General features: G+C 38.8%; 1 protein-coding gene across 1 annotated transcript; it reads left to right on the top strand.

The window, feature by feature from the left end:
- The first annotated feature begins 940 nt into the window (after nt 1–940).
- Nucleotides 941–3,440, top strand: LOC127132021 (receptor-like protein 52). The gene has a single exon (XM_051060885.1). It carries the CDS (start codon nt 1,093–1,095, stop codon nt 3,160–3,162), a length of 2,070 nt encoding a protein of 689 aa, XP_050916842.1. The 5' UTR covers nt 941–1,092; the 3' UTR covers nt 3,163–3,440.
- The last annotated feature ends 16,148 nt before the right edge of the window (nt 3,441–19,588 follow it).

Below are 19,588 nucleotides of genomic sequence, written 5' to 3'. Positions count from 1 at the left end.
TAATACCTTCCCCTTGCGTAACCGACTCCCTTACCCTGTCTCTTTGGTCGCAAGGCCATTTCCTTTCCAGGTTTCTCTGAGCGTTTCCTTTCCCTATCTTGGGATAAATAACGCGCAGTGGCGGCTCTGTGTGTGTTTTTATTTGAGTCTCGCCGGTTGATTTTTCGCAGGATGCGACATGAAGGATAATGAATCATCTATATGCTACAAGATTTTTGCATCAAGCATTCCTCTTCAATTGTCATTTATTGTGACAACAAGTCAACACTTCACGTATCAGCTAACCTCGTGTCCCATGAAAGAAAAAAAACATATGAGATTGATTGTCATGTTGTTAGAGAGAAAGTTCAAGCACGAATCCTGCATTTGCTTCCAGTCACATCCAAGGGCCGAGTGACAGATATTCTTACAAAATCTTTGCATACAGAACCTTTCAATATTCTACGAAACAAACATGAAATGTTTGACCTTTATTCCAACTTGAGGGGAGATGTTCAACATGAAAATGAGAGGATCATAGAAATTACTTATGTATCAAGTTAACTCACTACCTTGTAACCCTTAGTTAGTTATAACTAACTCTCACTAGTTATGAGGAGGTTAAGAGTTGATTAGTAGAAGTAACTAACTCATTACACCGTATATTGTCAATGTAATAGCATTGTAATTTTCATTTGTGAAATGCAATTCCTTTACATTTAATTCTCTTTCTTCATGTATAATGGTGTTCATTTCACACTTCTACCTTCAAATGTAATTTTTGTTTTTATTTTGTTTCTTTATTTGTTTAGTCTTTTTTTTTTGGATGTTAGTCCACAAAATAAATAGTCAAATGTCCATTTTGATTGGCTTTTCATGCACCACAATTCATGGTTCTTATATAACTCTCCCACCTACCAAGAGATACATCCTTAGTGTAGCTTTGACCTTACCAATTATTATACAAAGAAAATATTGCACCACACTGAAGACTAAATCATCATTTCACTACACTATATACTTTATCTTTGACCTCTCCAATATCTATATACATACATGAATGAACTCTTTAACATGCAGACATTCAAAACCAGAAAAAACCAACACACATAGATGACAACACCAACCTCATCATCATTCATGAAACATACATTTCACTTTCTTCTGTCTTTGTTCCTCTTATTATTAAACCAAACAAATTCTCAGTCTCACTCTCTTGTACATGATCATGAAAAAAATGTCCTATTAAACATAAAACAATATCTTCAAAACACTTCTTTCCTTAACCACTGGACACCATCATCGAATTCGAATCACTGTTCTTGGAAAGAAATCATTTGCACAAATGGTTTTGTCACCGGAATAACTCTCTCCGAAATCAACATCACTAAAACTATACCACCCTTTATCTGTAGTGAACTCAAAAACCTTACACATGTTGATTTCAGCTTCAACTTTATCCCTGGTGATTTTCCAACACTTTTTTATAATTGTTCAAAGCTTGTTTATTTAGACCTTTCTATGAACAACTTTGATGGTGACATTCCAAATGATATTGGAAATTTGAGTTCTTATTTACAATATCTTAACCTTGGTTCAACAAATTTTCATGGTGGTGTTCCTGATGGGATTGGAAAGTTAAAGGAACTGAGAGAACTTAGAATTCAATATTGTTTACTGAATGGTACTGTCAGTGATGAGATTGGTGAATTGTTGAATCTTGAGTTTTTGGATTTGTCATCCAATGCTGTGTTTCCTTCTTGGAAATTGCCTTTGAGTTTGACCAAGTTGAAAAACTTGAAGGTTTTTTATGTTTATGGCTCTAAATTGTCTGGTGAAATACCCGAAAGAATCGGAGATATGGTTTCTTTGGAGAAATTGGATATGTCTGATAATGGTTTAACCGGAGAAATTCCTAGTGGTTTGTTCATGTTGAAGAATCTGAGCATACTTTATCTTTACAAAAACAAACTCTCTGGCAAAATGCCTAGTTCGGTTGAAGCGTTGAACTTGACTAGCCTTGATCTTGCAGAGAACAAGCTTGTTGGGAAGATACCTGAAGATTTTGGAAAGCTTCAAAATCTAACTTGGTTGAGTTTGTCTCTCAATAGCTTATCAGGTGAAATACCAGAAAGTGTAGGCCTTCTTCCTTCTCTTGTCGATTTTCGTGTCTTTTCGAACAAGTTATCAGGTACTATTCCTCCTGAACTCGGTCGATATTCAAAGCTCAAAACCTTTCTGGCTTCTTCTAACAGTCTTATTGGAAAGCTGCCTGAGAATTTATGTTACCATGGTGAGTTACTCAACTTGACAGTTTTCGAAAATAGTATCAGCGGCGAGTTACCAAAATCACTAGGAAATTGTAATAGCTTGATGGATTTGAAAATTCATAATAATGAGTTTTCAGGTGCCATTCCTAGTGGTCTTTGGACATCTTTCAATCTGTCGAATTTCATGGTAAGCAATAATAAGTTCACTGGCGTGATTCCAGAAAGATTATCGTTGAATGTTTCACGCTTCGAGATAGGTAACAATCAGTTTTCTGGTAGAATTCCAGCTGGAGTATCTTCATGGACTAATGTGGTAGTTTTTGATGCAAGTAACAACTTGTTAAATGGAAGTATTCCACAAGAGATAACTTCTCTTCCGAAGTTAACGACTCTTTTGCTCGATCAGAATCAGTTCAATGGTCCGATTCCGTCAGATATAATATCATGGAAGTCCTTGGTAACCTTGAATTTGAGCCGAAACCGACTTTCAGGACAAATTCCCGATACAGTTGGAAAATTACCTGTCCTTAGTCAACTTGATTTGTCAGAAAATGAGTTTTCGGGCAAAGTTCCTTCTCAACTTCCTAGACTCACCAATCTCAATCTGTCATCTAATCATTTGACAGGAAGGATTCCAAGTGAGTTTCAAAATTCAGGTTTTGCTAGAAGCTTTTTGGCCAATGCTGGTCTTTGTGCTGATTCACCAATACTCAACATAACTTTGTGCGATTCTGGTTTTCGAAGCGAAAGCAAAGGATCATCCTGGTCTATTGGTTTGATTATAATCCTTGTCATGCTAACAATCTTATTGGCTTTTAGTGCTGTTTTCTTGATTATCAATGTTTTCAAGAAAAGAAAGCAAGATTTGGATAACTCATGGAAGCTTGTTTCCTTCCAAAGGCCAGTACAATGATGTTGATCCTCTTTTTAAGGGCTCAAAAAGTGACACTAGGTTGGATACTTGGATGTTGATGATATGCGACAATTTTAGTACTTAGAATTTGTGTTTTTGGCATAGCTCAATGTTAATGAATGTTCAAGCCTCATAAAAACTAGTACTTTGATCATATCTCTAATGGAAATGAAATGAGAACACGATTGTAGTGACTAACAAGCAACAATCTAATGATTTTAAGTTAAGAGTTTTTGAGATATAGTCATAATGAATGAAATATTGTATTTTTAGTGGAACCATGTCATGCCATCATTTTCTATTATAATGCATATTTTAAGAACCGTCACAAATTTTCGTAGGACTTGAATAAGTTAGTCGCGGTTTAATCATAAAAAATAAATAAATAGAGGTCGTGGTCAAGGTAGTCAAACTCGAGATCCTATGCAAGATCGGGTTGGGGTAATTGGATCGTGAATCGGGGGATCGTAATACGGATCGTAAGATCCTACCAAATTTAAAAATTCACATATATTTTGCATATAGATTAATAATATGCATATGACACTACATAATATAAAAATAAAATTCAAATAACACTAAAATTACTTTTAAAAACTGAAATTTTATAGGATAATACTCATTAAAACTAATTCAAGACAATTCCAAAACACAACATTCAAAACAGTACATTCAAAACAGTAGTAAATAATAATTGAAAACTTATAAAAAAATGGGAGAAAGGTTCCAACAGCAGGGGAGCAGTGAAATCACCAACAACTAAAGTTCCAACCGCATAACTTGAAGCCATGGGAGAAAGGTTGAAATTTTTTTTAATAGATTAACCGTGAAAGAGAAGATAGAGAATCAAATATTGAGTGAGACAATGAAGGTGAAATAGTTTAACTGAATAAATTGAAATGAATAAATATATTTTGGGAAGTTACCCTAATCATAATATATTTTGGGAAGTTGAATAAATTCATAATTATTTGGTGGCTGAGTATTAATTACTCTGAATTATTATCATTTATCCTAGTTATTAGGCTGAAAAGAATCGTTTCAGATTGCAAAACTAATTTAAACAAAAACGGAATTTTTCAACAAAAACGGCGATTCTACCGTTTTTACGTGATATCACGGCGATTCCGGCCGTGCCTATAAAAAAACGATTTTGATCATCCTCTGGCACGGTGGATAGGATCGCAATTTTGACTACCATGGTCGTGGTATTTGAATCAAACTCTAGTTTCGATTGGGATAACTTCATAATTCGATAGTAGTTGAAGATATGCATATCGTAGGCAAAGTCTTTTCTTGTACGCAAATATCTCAGTTAACTTATTGTTTAAGCTAGCATGTTAAATTGGGTCAGTCTATTAGACCAAGTATATTAGTTGAAAGCTAGGGTTTTAGTTTTCTTATAAATAGTATATTAGTCCTCACTTCTCATAATCTCGATAAAAAAGAGAAAATGGTGTGCTCGAGATTCAATTGTAAACATTATTCTCTAACGTGTAATTGAATCAAGAATCCAGGTTTTATACCACTTTGAATTATCTCTTTTTTTATCCTTCTCTATTTTTCTTTACTATGTGGTTTTGTGGTTTACCATACTTTATTTCTTGGATATCTATTTCACAATAAATATTCTATTTAACCACGATTTAATTGTAATGATATTTTATTATATCCTATTTAATTCCGGTATAATCATGACAAATTTTAAATTATATGCAATGACTTCTCGGTGCATATTCTAGAAACGGTCCTACATATTTTTACACTAACTAGTGACAATTATAGTACATAGGATATTAGGATGAGGAATTAATTAATAGAGGAGCAAGTTGAGGTAGTGGTTTTAATATGGAAATTGAAAAGGGAAATAGCTTCAATGGTCAATGATGGTTGGCGCCAGTTGAATTCAGTTTTGTTAGGTTGAAAATACATGTGTGGAATTCAATGATCTCATCTGATGCATTTGATTTTAGTATTAAATTGAGTGTTGGCCTTAGCAACAAAAGATATAACCAAGTGAATCTATTTTTGTCATCAACTATTGTTAAGAATATATATTTATACGAACTAAATATAAATAAAAACTGTTACTAAAAACATTATAACCAATTGAAAAAGAAACTCTATTATGTTTAGCATAAAAACAAATGTTACAAAGACTAAAAAAACTGTTTTTTTTTAAATATCTAATTTTTTAAAAAAAATTCCAAAAATATCCTATTTTTCAAAAAAATTATAAAAATGGCCAATTTTTGCCCTAAATTGACCTTAGGCGCCACCCTAGTTGGCGCCTACCCTTAAGGGTAGGGCAAGTCGCCACTAAGAGTGGCGCCTACCTTGTTTTTTTTTGTTTTTTTGTTTTAATATTTTTTTTTAGTTATTTTAAATTTATTAATTTATATTTATTATAAATTATATTAATTTATATTAATACATATATATAAATAATATTATTTACAAGATATATATATATATATATATATATATATATATATATATATATATATATATATTAATTTAATTTATAAATAATTAATATACGTGTAAATAAATATTTATATACATGTAAATTAATATATATATATATATAAAGATATGATACACAATATCTTTAAAGATAAAGATATAAAGATAATAAACACAAAATATTTTTATTAAAATAATACAGAAGACAAATATTATAAAGATATGATTAAAATGCATTATTAATTTGGGATTTATCACATATGATGCGGTCCCTGGTACGATCCGCACGGGAGAGGTCTAACTACTCGCCTAGACGGTTCACGTGGTGGTGGTGCTTCCCTATTACCACCCCTAGTCCTAACGCGTCCCCTTGCTGTTTGCCGTTGTGGTTGGGTCGAAGTCCCTTCAATGCTGTAGGAAAGGCGGGTGCCCTCTGCGCCCTCAAAGCTTTGTCTTGGTGGGACAAACTGACTCCTGTTGGGTGCGCCCTCGAAATGTGGCCTTTGGTAGTTGAGGGTTGAATCGGGTTGGCTAAAGAACAATGTTTGTTGTGGTGTGTAGTAGTCTTGTTGGTAATCCTCTTGTATACCCGTGTCGGGGCTAAGTGGAAGACTGGAAGAGCTCGGGACATCGTCGTGATAGAAGTGTTGGGATTGGTGGATGTGGGGGGATTGATATTGTGGTAGGTGTTGGGACTGTTGATGGTGGTGGAAATGTTGAGGTTGGTGTTGGTAATCTTCATGGTATTGGGGTTGAGTTTGTGGTATGTAGTGTTGATTTGGTTGGGGGGTGGACATGTGTTGTGGTGGTTGTTGTTGATAATACGGTGGTGGTGGTTGTTGTTGATAATAAGGTGTTGGTGGTTGTTGTTGGTAATATGGTGGTGGTTGTTGTTGTTGGTAATACTGTGGTGGTTGTTGTTGTTGGGAATATTGTGGTGGTTGTTGTTGTTGTTGGAAATATGGTTGTTGCATCCGGGGATCGTCCAAATAGAATGGGTCAGACACAATCATTTCTGGATTTGTATTTGCTTTATACCAATCCACATATTCCCTTGTCGGCTTCATTTCGTTGGGCGCCACCGGAAATTGTAGAACATAATGGGCACGGTCTTTCCACATTTTACGGAACTTCTTCGCAAATTCCTTCCAATTTTGGGCATACCACTGGTGGCTGACTTTTTTAAGATGCCAAGGTTCCAAAGACATTGGGGGGCCTGGGATTTCTTGATGCATTCCGAATTGCAGTTTGACACGATCACTTTGGTGCATCTCCACAGTGGTGAACCGCATTATAGCCGTTTTTGCTGTCCAAACAGCTGCATCTTCGGGGTTGGGTTGATGTTCCAATCCCAAATATGGCCTCCAAATAAACTGCAAAGAAAAAAGTAAATATGTTATTTATTGAGAATGCTTGATATTAATAAATCAGTTAGAAGATGAGTGATTTAGTGGTAATACATCTTGTGCTCGGAGGCGATCCAAGAGTTGACGATAAAATATTATTTTATTTTTTGGGGTAAGACTGTAATCTAGTCCGGTTGTAATGAACCTAAACAAAAAAAGATAAATAATATTATTTACAAATATTTATAGAATAAATATACAAAATGAAATAACATCATAAATTTACCTAGTTGTGTAGGGGAAGGAGTAGACGTTAGGATTTTCTGGGGCTAGCCTCGGCAATCTCCACCACCCCCATGTTTGGAGCAAAAAAGCACATCCGGAAAATGTACAGTGGTCGTTTTGTGCATTTTTACACAAAGAGCTATATAGGAAAGCCAATACAGCAGAACCCCAACTATACATGCTTATTCTATCAATGTCCTCGAGCAAACTCAAGTACATAAAGTTTATGCTATTTCCTGTGCCTTCGGGAAATAGCAAGTTCCCAAACAATAACATAATGTAAACCCTGGTTTTTATGATTTTTTCTTCTTCGGACGAATCCTCAGTCAAAGTTATGGAGTCGTGGTAGAATTGGAGGCTCGATAGTTTAATACCCTGGCCCCTTGCTTTTGCAGATCCCTCACCCTCGACCAGATCTACGCCCAACATTTGAACACATATTTCGTTGGGCTGTTGAACATTTCCAGTCACAGGCTTACCATCTATTCGAAGACCCAAAAGCATGTACACGTCCTCTAGTGTGACGGTACATTCACCAATTGGTAGGTGAAAAGTGTGTGTCTCTGGTCTCCAACGTTCACACAAAAAAAGAATAAATTTGACATCAATTGTGGCATTTACGACATGCATAACATGACCGAACCTCGCAAGCTCTATGTAAGGTACGCACCATGGGTCTGGATAAGGCATAGGGTGTGAACGTTGACGAAATTTCTTGGGATCCTTTAAAAACAAACAATATAAACAATCATTAGATTGGACTTTTAAAAAATAAATTGCAAACATAAGAAAGAGGCAATGTTCAAGAAAAACTTACGAATGAGGCAATGTTTGCCCTAGTGCCTCTGTGTTCTTGGCCCATGGTAATAAGAGACATGATTGCAATGTAGAACGAAGCTTGGTGGATGAGAAGTTTCGTCGGAGTTCTCTGAATAAAAATGTTAGTGGTTGATGAAAACTTGCAAGAATAACCTTCTATTTATACGACAATCTTGCAGGCTAGGTGGATAGCTTGGCATGCATTGGTACACATTAGGGGAAGGTGATCGGGAAAATAGCAAGTGTACTATTTTACCGATGTAGTAATAAAAGGAATTATCTTGAGTATCGATCTCGAGGACTGCGTAGGAACTATCAGTGTTGATAATGATTCAATTAAACAAAATAACCTTAGGTTGGTAAGTGAAGAGTGAATTTGCTTTGTAAAATATAAAGGTACAATAGAGATTTTTGAATGCAGAAACGTTAAACATGCTAGATCAAGGGTGTATGAATTGCTCTGAAATAAACTTAATCCTTATTTTATGATATCTATGTTCGAATGATTCAATAAGGTTCTCAAGAGAAGTTTCCCCTAATTCCTTAGCCAGAAACCATTAACATTCTATTTTAAATCCCAATTCCTTAGCCATTCAAAAGAATATTAATCCCATGTATGAATATCTATTAGATCCTCATTCCTAAGAGAAATTAGCGATGTTGTTATACACATAGTGATAAAGGGATTTGTCAGACCTCCTTTACCTCCAATTCAATACCTAATTTTCCAATACGGCAAGCATTACACTCGTGTTATAACAAATTGATTTCATAAAAACATAGACATTCATAACATTGTAGGAAAAAGGTTCATTACAAAAGCAATTCAGGGACACCCCCCTAGCATTGGGGGGTTTAGCTCATGATAATATTCAAAGAAGGTACAAATATAAGATTAGACATTACAAGAGATTAGATAGCTTCGATCTTCAATTGCTTCCGCGCTTGATGATCTCCGTTCTTCAAAAATCTTGATTCTCTCGTTCTCTCTACTCCGTCCCTTTGTTTGTCCTTCCATTAGGTCTAAATAGTGTGGTACACATTGCAGCCAGGCCAAAAAGTCAAAAATGCCCTCCGGGATCACTTACATGAGTGAAAACAAGAAATCGGAAACTTCAGCGCTCCTGCCAACACGGGCCGTGCCAGGCAACACGGGCGGCCGTGTTGGCTCTTCAATTATTTATTTTTTTGATTTTCCTTCAGACCTGCTGACACGGGCCGTGCCAAGCAACACGGCCGGCCGTGTCAGCCCCCTGGTTTTTGTATGGGAAAAAGGTTTTCTTGCAGCACGGGCCGTGTCAGGAGACACGGGCCGTGTTTGGCTCCAGGAATTTCCTTCTATTTTTTTCTTTCTTTTTCTTTCACTCTTCCACTGTTGCCTTGGCACTTCCGACTCTTCAACTACTTCTGAAACATGCACAATACCATGGAAACGACATAAAACGCATCTAAAAACTTAAATTAACACCAAAAGCAAAATAAGCATAAATCTACTCAACTATGAAATACTTAAAATTCAAATTCTAAAACACAAAATAAAGGGTTACCACATTGATGAATTTTGGCCGAGAACATGATGAAAATCAAGTTAAAATGTGAGCGATCACAACCCCAAAGTTATCTCATTGCTTGTCCTCAAGTGATGCCAGAGACAACAAACAGAGGTCACCCCAAAATTCCTTTTTACCACTATGCAGCCGATGTTATTCGCACCGAGTTTCCTACCTTCATGGTCAAGACGTTGGCCACCCAATCCGAACTATCCGCTACACCTCACAGTCCAGCACCTCTTTACCTGCAAGCTTTTCATACATCTCACACAATCTCTCAGGGTTAGCACTAAAGACTCAGTGTATGCAATATCGACTCTTAGTTTTTGAATAAATTCTACTTCTATTGCACAAACATAATTCACACACTTTTGGAGGACTTAGGGTTGTAACGGGGCTTAGGACAGGTAGGATAAATAACAAACGGATACACAAGGGGTTTGGGCTCGGCACTCCTGTTATGTTTCTTGTACCTGTGCTTATTTTGATATACAGGGGTTCGACATCGACTCTTTAACTTTACTCAACTGATTGAGTATTTCAAATGTAATCAAGTCGTTTAATTGGGACAAGTGCGTTTTGATGAGTTCTATTTTTCTTTTCTCTTTTTATTTCTTTTTCCGGAGCATTCAAAGAGCCTCCAATTTTTCTTTTCTCTTTTCTTGTAACAATTTTTCGCACACTTGTCCCTTTGGTATTAGATTTACCACCCCAAACTTAGAATTCACACAGTTTCCAAAATCCACAACATTTATGCCGAGCAAGGGTAGAAGAGATTATTATCTATTTTTTTTTCTTTTTCTGGCCATAGGGTAACATAAGCGGTTTACAAACAAACAAAATGGTTAAAGGCTCAAAGGGGTTCGCAACGGATAAAACGTACAAGGGTGGCTGGAAAGGCTCAAGGTTAAACAACAACAAAAATGCCTCAGTGTGTGTCATAATGCAGTGCTATGTCAGTAGAACGTACGCAAAACCAGAGCGATAGAGTCATACCTGGATTAACTCTCATGATGATCTCTTAGTATTTGGCTTTTTGTAATCTCACCATGTGGGGTAAACTTGCAGGTTCCAAAGCACTCTCTGTGTAATGTAGCTTCTTTTTGGTTCAGGTGTACCATACTTCTATCTCAATCCAGTTTTCATCCCACTGTGTCCAACAATAGTTTTTCTTTGACTGCATAAATTTCCAGGGTGCCTCGGGAGCATGAGTTCGGGTTGTGTCTTTCATCCACTAACCATCTTTCCATCACGCCTCTGGTTTTTATCCATCAATCTGTAACCCAACATCCAAACAGTTGAAAATAAAAGAAATCAAAGGAAAATTAACTTAAAAATTGAAAAACCAAAACGGAAAATAAATTAAAACAATGAAAGGAACCCCCCCACACTTGAACTAAACATTGACCCCAATGTTTGAACCCAAATGCAAGAGGGACTTACAGTGCCTACTGCGGAGGAGGGTGCTGTGGAAATTGCAACATCATATGTTGCATCATCCTTTGAATATCATCAATGGAAGCCCCTTGACGGAGCTGCTCTGTCACGATCCGATCAATCTCCGCTCCCTGGCGAGCCTGCTCGACACGGAACTGATCCATGTCCATGGGTGCCCATCCAGCAGAGGAGGCTCCCATACCTCTGTGGTGAGAGGTGTGAGGGTGAGGAACAGCCCTCTCCCTTGCCGGTGCATCTTCCTCCCTCGTATCACCTGCAAAAAATTCATCTTCTCCCGCCTCTTCGGGGTCAACAGAGGTATACAACCAATTCTCATTGTTATCAACGTTAGTTTTATCAGTGTTCGGTAAGCGGAACAGCCTGCGTGTTCGGATTACCAACACATACCCATGACGGCTTTGTTCGAGCATGCCTTGCGTACACAGGGCATTGAGGTCAAGCTTACCCAACGCCTGCATCGGGGTTTCTCCGTCCAACACCGGCCTACAACCACACCAGTCAGCAATTTGTGTTATCATACCTCCCACAGAAATGGCTCCTGAGCTGGCACGCCCCATGGTACCTAAATGGTCCGCGGCGAATGCCGCCACATTCACTGGTTCCTCATTCACCATGGCATGCATCAAAAATAACTCCCGCTTTGCCGCTACACCTGTACTATCTCCTCGTCCAAACAAGGTGAATGCTAACCCTTTTTGAGCATATCGGAAGCACGGGTTTTGAATCCATGATGCCTTTGCACTCCGGGGTTCGTACTATGGTAAACCTGTAATAGAGGACCAAAAGGAACCTGCAGAAAAGTCATTTGGCACTGCCCCGGATCCTACCAATGGTAACCGGAGGCATTGCCCAAGCTGAATAACCGACATCGAGTAATCTTCGTTATAAAGTCGGAAACTCATAGTGCCAAAATATTCATAGACATGACCAGTCCAATTTTTTTCCAGTTTAAATTTAACAGTGCTTAGGAATTCTAGAGTGATGCGTTCATAGGTAGGCACATCAGCATGCATAAATTCAAAAATACCTAAATTGTGGAACATTTGGGATACATCATCTAGAATTCCTAATGCACTCATAGTGTCATCACAAACATACCTTGTAGGTACAAGCTTCCTTTTAAGGTGGGTCTTGTACCTTTCGACATGATCATCATCCTCAAAAATGATTCCGTGTGCGTTTGGCATCCGCCGGGACCTTTGTCTCGGTCTTGAGGTCTCTACCACGGCCTTTCCTCGGTCGGCTCTTTTCGGGGGCATAATGGTCACCTGAAAAAGTTAGCAGAAAAAAATAGTGGAGATAGGGAAAAATAATACCGTCACGGTGTAGAGTGCGAGAAACGGCCCAGCTTTTGTGAAGGAACTTTGAAAAACAATGGTTGGATGATGATGAAATATGAGGTTTAAGGTGAAGGAGGTTATGGAGTTTGAGAGATTTGAGAGAAAAATAGGGTTGGAAGAGATGAAGTGGCTGAAAAGTGAGTGGGGGAGTGGTAAAAGGTATTTAAAGACGTGTGGGCCCCACTCCAACGTCTCTAAAATTTAAAAAAATTTCAGAGTTTCGCACTGCAACACGGCCCGTGCTGGACCACACGGCCGGCCGTGTTGCCTCCCTGGAAAATGTATGGGGACAAGGTCATGTGAGCAACACGGCCCGTGCTGGCACACACGGCTGCCCGTGTTGCTCCTCTGGAAAATGTATGAGGAAATTGGTAAGCCTGCAACACGGCCCGTGCTAGACAACACGGCCGACCGTGTTGCACCCCTGTCTTGCACTTTTCTCTTTATACGTCCCCGGTTGAACACCTTAGTTGTTACCCCATTCAAATTTTTCACCTTCACCAGTAGCACACTGTGATTACCTACAAACATTCAAACTCAAAAAAAAAAAAATAGAAACACAAACAAATTCATTAGAGAGAAAAAAATTGAAAACCCGTGGGTTGCCTCCCACGAAGCGCTTCGTTTAACGTCGCATGGCTCGACGGTTGTTCCTCTCATCCTGTGAGACGAGCAACATGTATTTGACCAATTTCTTGTCCTTGGTAATACGGCTTTAACCTCTGACCGTTGACTTTGAATGTATCCCCGTTTGCTTGATTCTTTAATTCAATCGCTCCATGTGGGAAAACTTTGTGAACAACAAACGGGCCTGACCATTTGGATTTCAACTTCCCAGGGAATAATTTCAATCGAGAATTATACAAAAGGACCAGTTGTCCTTCATAAAACTCTTTTTTCACTATCCTTTTATCATGCCATTTCTTTGTTTGGTCTTTATAGACCTTAGCATTTTCATAAGCACGATTCCAAAATTCTTCTAATTCATGGAGCTGAAGGATCCGAGAACTTCCTGCCTTGGATAAATCCATATTCAAAAATTTTGAAGCCCAAAATGCCTTGTGTTCTAATTCAAGCGGTAGATGGCAAGCCTTGCCGTAAACTAACTGGTATGGTGACATACCAATTGGTGTTTTGAAAGCCGTTCGGTAAGCCCAAAGTGCATCATCCAACTTGCTTGCCCAATCCTTGCGGGATGAGTTTACGGTCTTTTCAAGGATTTGTTTGAGTTGCCTGTTTGACACTTCCACCTGCCCACTAGTTTGAGGGTGGTACGGAGTCGCAATTCGATGCTTCACATTATACTTCAAGAGGAGCTTCTCCATAAGATGGTTCAGAAAATGTGTTCCTTCATCACTTATTAAAGCTCTTGGTACTCCGAACCTCGCAAAGATAGTCTCCTTTAGAAACCTAATCACCACTCGAGCATCATTAGTTGGTAGGGCCACGGCCTCCACCCACTTTGAGACATAATCCACCGCCACTAAGATGTACTGCTTCCCAAAAGATGGTGGGAAGGGACCCATGAAATCGATACCCCACACATCAAAGAGTTCAACTTCTAACATGGCATTTTGGGGCATCTGATTTCTTTTTGAGATGTTTCCCATTCTCTGGCATTTGTCGCACTCTTTAATTATTTGTTGAGCATCTTTGAATAAAGTTGGCCAGTATAACCCAGATTGGAGAACCTTGGCGGCGGTTCTGTCACCACTAAAGTGTCCTCCATAGTCGGAGTCGTGGCATGCTTTCAACACATCCCTTTGTTCCTCCTCTGGAACACATCTCCTGATAAGTCCATCCACTCCTCTCTTATACAAGAAAGGATCGTCCCACAAGTAGAACCTGCAATCATGCACAAACTTTTTCTTCTTGTTAGCATCAAAATCATCGGGGATTATCCCACCGACCAGATAGTTTGCATAATCGGCAAACCAAGGCACTCCGTTGAAAGCGAGGATCTGTTCATCGACGAACTCGTCCTTTATTGGACGCTTGTCTTCTGTCTCTTCGATAGGTGATATACGGGAGAGGTGATCGGCAACAGTGTTCTCACATCCTTTCTTGTCACGAATCTCCACATCAAACTCTTGAAGGAGTACGATCCACCTAAGAAGTCTTGGCTTAGAGTCCTGTTTAGCAAAAAGATACTTCAAAGCAGCATGGTCAGTATACACAATGACTCTAGAACCCAGCAGATATTGCCTGAATTTATCAAAGGCGTACACTACGGCTAACAACTCCTTTTCAGTTGTCGCATAATTCATCTGTGCGGGGTTCAACACATGACTAGCATAGTAAATGACATGTAACAATTTTTCTCGACGCTGCCCCAGAACTGCCCCCACTGCAATATCACTTGCATCACACATTATCTCAAAAGGAAGAGACCAGTCCGGGGCTACAACAATAGGTGCTGATACTAATTTTTGCTTTAGTGTTTCAAACGCCACAGCACATTCTTTATCAAAAACAAAGGTATTATCCTTAACTAAAAGAGTCGTTAAGGGTTTTGCTATTTTAGAGAAATCTCTTATGAACCTACGGTAAAAACCCGCATGCCCTAAGAAACTTCTAATACCTTTTTCATTCATCGGTGGGGGAAGCTTTGAGATGACTTCAGTCTTTGCTTTGTCCACTTCTATTCCTTTGTAGGAAATTTTGTGACCCAAGACTATCCCTTCACGTACCATGAAGTGACACTTTTCCCAGTTCAGGATAAGATTTGTTTGTTGGCACCTTTCTAACACCAGAGCAAGGTTAGTCAAGCAATTATCGAAAGACTTACCAAAAACTGAGAAATCGTCCATGAAGACTTCCATATGCTTCTCAAGCATATCTGCAAAGATTGATTGCATGCATCTCTGAAACGTTGCTGGTGCATTACATAACCCGAATGGCATTCTTCTGTAGGCAAAAATACCAAAAGGGCATGTAAATGCGGTCTTCTCCTGATCCTCTGGTGCAACAGCTATCTGATTGTATCCCGACTAGCCATCGAGGAAGCAATAATAGTCATGACCGACTAACCTTTCCAACATCTGATCAATGAATGGTAAGGGAAAATGGTCCTTCCTGGTGGCAAGATTCAGTCTTCTATAGTCGATGCATACCCGCCAACCCGTGACTGTCCTTGTTGGTATCAACTCGTTCTTCTCATTTTTTATCACTGTAGTTCCACCTTTCTTTGGCACCACATGAACCGGACTTACCCACGAACTATCAGATATGGGATAAATCATCCCTGCATCTAACAGTTTAACCACCTCTTTTCTGACCACTTCCTTCATTGCTGGGTTAAGTCGTCGTTGAGGTTGGACAACCGGCTTGTGATCATCTTCCATGAGAATTTTGTGCATGCATATTGTGGGGTTTATTCCCTTCAAATCCTCAATAGACCAGCCAATAACACTCTTATGTTTTTTTAAAACTTTGACAAGCTTATTTTCCTGAAGAACTTCTAGATGTGAACTTATGATGGCCGGGCACTTACTCTCTGTGTCTAGGAATACATATTTGAGGTTTTCCGGGAGTTGTTTCAATTTGGTCCCCTTCTTTTGTTCATCTTTCTTTTCTTCCACTAAGGGCTACCGTAAATCTTCCCACCGGTTGTGCCGATAACCTTTGAAAGGTGGTGATGCTTCCATCATGACTACTACTTCCATATCTTTCTCGTCAACTATTTCCTCTTCGTTAAAAATTGATAGACTCAACACTCTTTCCAAAGGTAATTTTTGTGTTGTCAAGCAATTTTTCTTCTCACATATTTGATCAATTATCTCAATATGTTGACTAGTGGCAACGTCATCCTTGTACTTCATGGTGTTTCGCACAACAATTTTTAACTCTTCATCATACACTTTCAAAGTCATCGTGCCTTCTTCTATGTCGATCAAACATCTCCCGGTCTCTAAAAATGGTCTCCCCAAAATGATTGGTATCTCTTCATCTTCCGGCATCTCCAAAATGACAAAATCCACCGGAAACACAAACTTGTCAATCTTTACTAGCACATCTTCTACTATCCCATAAGGTCTCTTCACAGAGTGGTCAGCAAACTGAAGTGTCATTCTTGTATCTTGAATTTTTCCTATCCCCAACCTCTTATAAATGGACAGCGGCATAAGGCTTACACTCGCTCCCAAATCAATTAGAGCTTTCTTGAAGGATCTATCTCCAATGGTACAAGGAATAGTTACAGAACCTCGATCCTTCTTCTTCACCGGAACCTTCATACCCTGCAAAATGGCACTACAAGTTTCCGTTAGAATGATCGGGTTAGTCTCTATGGTCCGCTTCTTCGAGATGATGTCTTTCATGAACTTAGCGTAGGTAGGCATTTGCTCAAGCGCCTCCAAGAACGGGATGTTTAGCTCAAGCTTTTTAAACATCTCCAGGAACTTCTCAAAGTTTTTCTCATGCTGCCCTTTCTTCTTATTTCTTGTTGGGTATGGTAGTTTGACAGCCGGTTTTGGATCAATAACTTTGTCTTTTACCACTCTTTCATCACTAGTGACCTCTTCGTTCGCGACCTCATTTTCTTTTATCTCTAGATCAACTTCAAGCAATAAGTCTTCTTCTTCAGAACTCTTTTCAGGTACTTCTTTCGACTTACCATTCCTTGTGGTCACCGCATTCACATGATTATTTTCTCTTGGATTAGTAATCGTAGAACTCGGTAACACGCCTTGTTGTTGAGAACCCGCTAGTTGTTGGGCTATCTGACTCATCTGTATTTCAAGATTCTTAATTGAAGCACCTGTGTTTTTTAAATTACTTCGAGTCTCTTCTTGAAATTGCGAGCTTTGAGCGGCCATCTTTTCAATGGCAAGCTCCCAATCAGCTTTTCTTGGTACCTGTTGCTGAAACTGTTGTTGATATGGTTGTTGTTGCTGAGGTCGAAACTGTTGTTGCTGTGGTTGGTTCTGCACATGTCCTTGTTGATCCTTCCATGAGAAATTTGGATGGTTTTTCCAACCCGGATTGTAGGTATTCGAATAAGGATTGTTCTGCCTTAGGAACTTAATCTCCTCAATTTGTTGTGCGGTTGCAACGCAATGTGCAGTAAGATGAGGTCCTCCACAAATTTCACAATTACTAGCTTGCGTTAGTTGAACCGGTTGAACTTGTGCCACAGTTTGAGTATCGATAGCCATCTTCTTCAGTCTTCTTTCTACTTCAGCTGCTACTTGATCTTCCATCTTCACCACTTGACTTGCCAATTTCAGGTCAATTATCCCTTCGGGTTGACTCACACTGCGGTCATACAACTCCAGGTGCTCATTGGCTGCAATGGCTTCGATAATCTTTTTAATACCAGTGGCCGTTGTAAAGTTGGTTGAGCCACCAGCTGCTGTGTCAATGAGTTGCTTAGTCTTCATCCGAAGACCATTTACAAAATTCTGCATTTGCTCCGTTGCATCCATATTATGTGTAGGACATGCAACCAACAATCGTTTAAACCTTTTATACGCATCTCCAAGTGACTCTCCTTCCTTCTGTTTAAAATTCACTATGTCGTACCTCTTTCGGATGTACACAGAAGCCGGAAAGTACTCGTTGAGAAAAGTTGTCTCCATCTGTTGCCAAGTTGTGATGCTTCCAGCAGGTAAAGAGTAGAACCACTCTTCAGCATCTTCTGACAATGTAAACGGAAACATGACCAGCTTCTTAGCTTCCTCAGAATGCCCCTCAATCTTTAACGACGTAGTCATAGTCAGAAACCTTTGCAAATGCTTGTTGGCATCTTCGTTAATTTTTCCTGAGAAAGGTCTCCTTTCTAATTGCCGTATCGTTGAGGGATGAAGTTGAAAGTGGGCAACATTGACTGGTTGATTCACGATTGTCATCCTTCCAGGCGGGGCATTAGCTCCCCGGTAATCACCTAATAATCTCTCTGCAGGAGGTGGGTCAGCTGCCATAGTTTCAGGTTCGGTATCAGAATTTCCAGAATCAGAGTGTTCCGAATGAATTGAAACGGTTCCCTCTTTCTCAGAATCAGAAACTATCAGCGGTTCTTCTGTCACTTCCAGTCTGTCGTGTCGGGCTTTTCTTATTCGTGCTCGCAACGATCGTTCTGGTTCTGCGTCAAAAAGAAATTCAGCTGAGGCCTTACCTCGCATAAAATATTAGACAGTGGTTAGGATAGACACAGTGAAATAAACAAATAAAAATAAAGTAAAATTTTAGTTGCAGAGCAACAAAATTCCAATTGAATAATTATTAACAGATAGTTTGGCAGTCCCCGGCAACGGCGCCAAAAACTTGATCGGGAAAATAGCAAGTGTACTATTTTACCGATGTAGTAATAAAAGGAATTATCCTGAGTATCGATCTCGAGGACTGCGTAGGAACTATCAGTGTTGATAATGATTCAATTAAACAAAATAACCTTAGGTTGGTAAGTGAAGAGTGAATTTGCTTTGTAAAATATAAAGGTACAATAGAGATTTTTGAATGCAGAAACGTTAAACATGCTAGATCAAGGGTGTATGAATTGCTCTGAAATAAACTTAATCCTTATTTTATGATATCTATGTTCGAATGATTCAATAAGGTTCTCAAGAGAAGTTTCCCCTAATTCCTTAGCCAGAAACCATTAACATTCTATTTTAAATCCCAATTCCTTAGCCATTCAAAAGAATATTAATCCCATGTATGAATATCAAGAATTTTCCATCATCGCTATTAGATCCTCATTCCTAAGAGAAATTAGCGATGTTGTTATACACATAGTGATAAAGGGATTTGTCAGACCTCCTTTACCTCCAATTCAATACCTAATTTTCCAATACGGCAAGCATTACACTCGTGTTATAACAAATTGATTTCATAAAAACATAGACATTAATAACATTGTAGGAAAAAGGTTCATTACAAAAGCAATTCAGGGACACCCCCCTAGCATTGGGGGGTTTAGCTCATGATAATATTCAAAGAAGGTACAAATATAAGATTAGACATTACAAGAGATTAGATAGCTTCGATCTTCAATTGCTTCCGCGCTTGATGATCTTCGTTCTTCAAAAATCTTGATTCTCTTGTTCTCTCTATTCCGTCCCTTTGTTTGTCCTTCCATTAGGTCTAAATAGTGTGGTACACATTGCAGCCAGGCCAAAAAGTCAAAAATGCCCTCCGGGATCACTTACATGAGTGAGAACAA

The sequence above is a fragment of the Lathyrus oleraceus genome, chromosome 1 (genome assembly GCF_024323335.1).
Source record: "Lathyrus oleraceus cultivar Zhongwan6 chromosome 1, CAAS_Psat_ZW6_1.0, whole genome shotgun sequence".
NCBI classification, from domain to species: domain Eukaryota; kingdom Viridiplantae; phylum Streptophyta; class Magnoliopsida; order Fabales; family Fabaceae; genus Lathyrus; species Lathyrus oleraceus.
Note: the sequence above shows the minus strand (reverse complement) of the source record. Positions and strands in the feature narration are given on the sequence as shown.

Excerpts from the sequence above, each read along its gene's own strand:
- LOC127132021 (XM_051060885.1), top strand. The coding sequence starts at position 1,093 with ATGACAACACCAACCTCATCATCATTCATGAAACATACATTTCACTTT.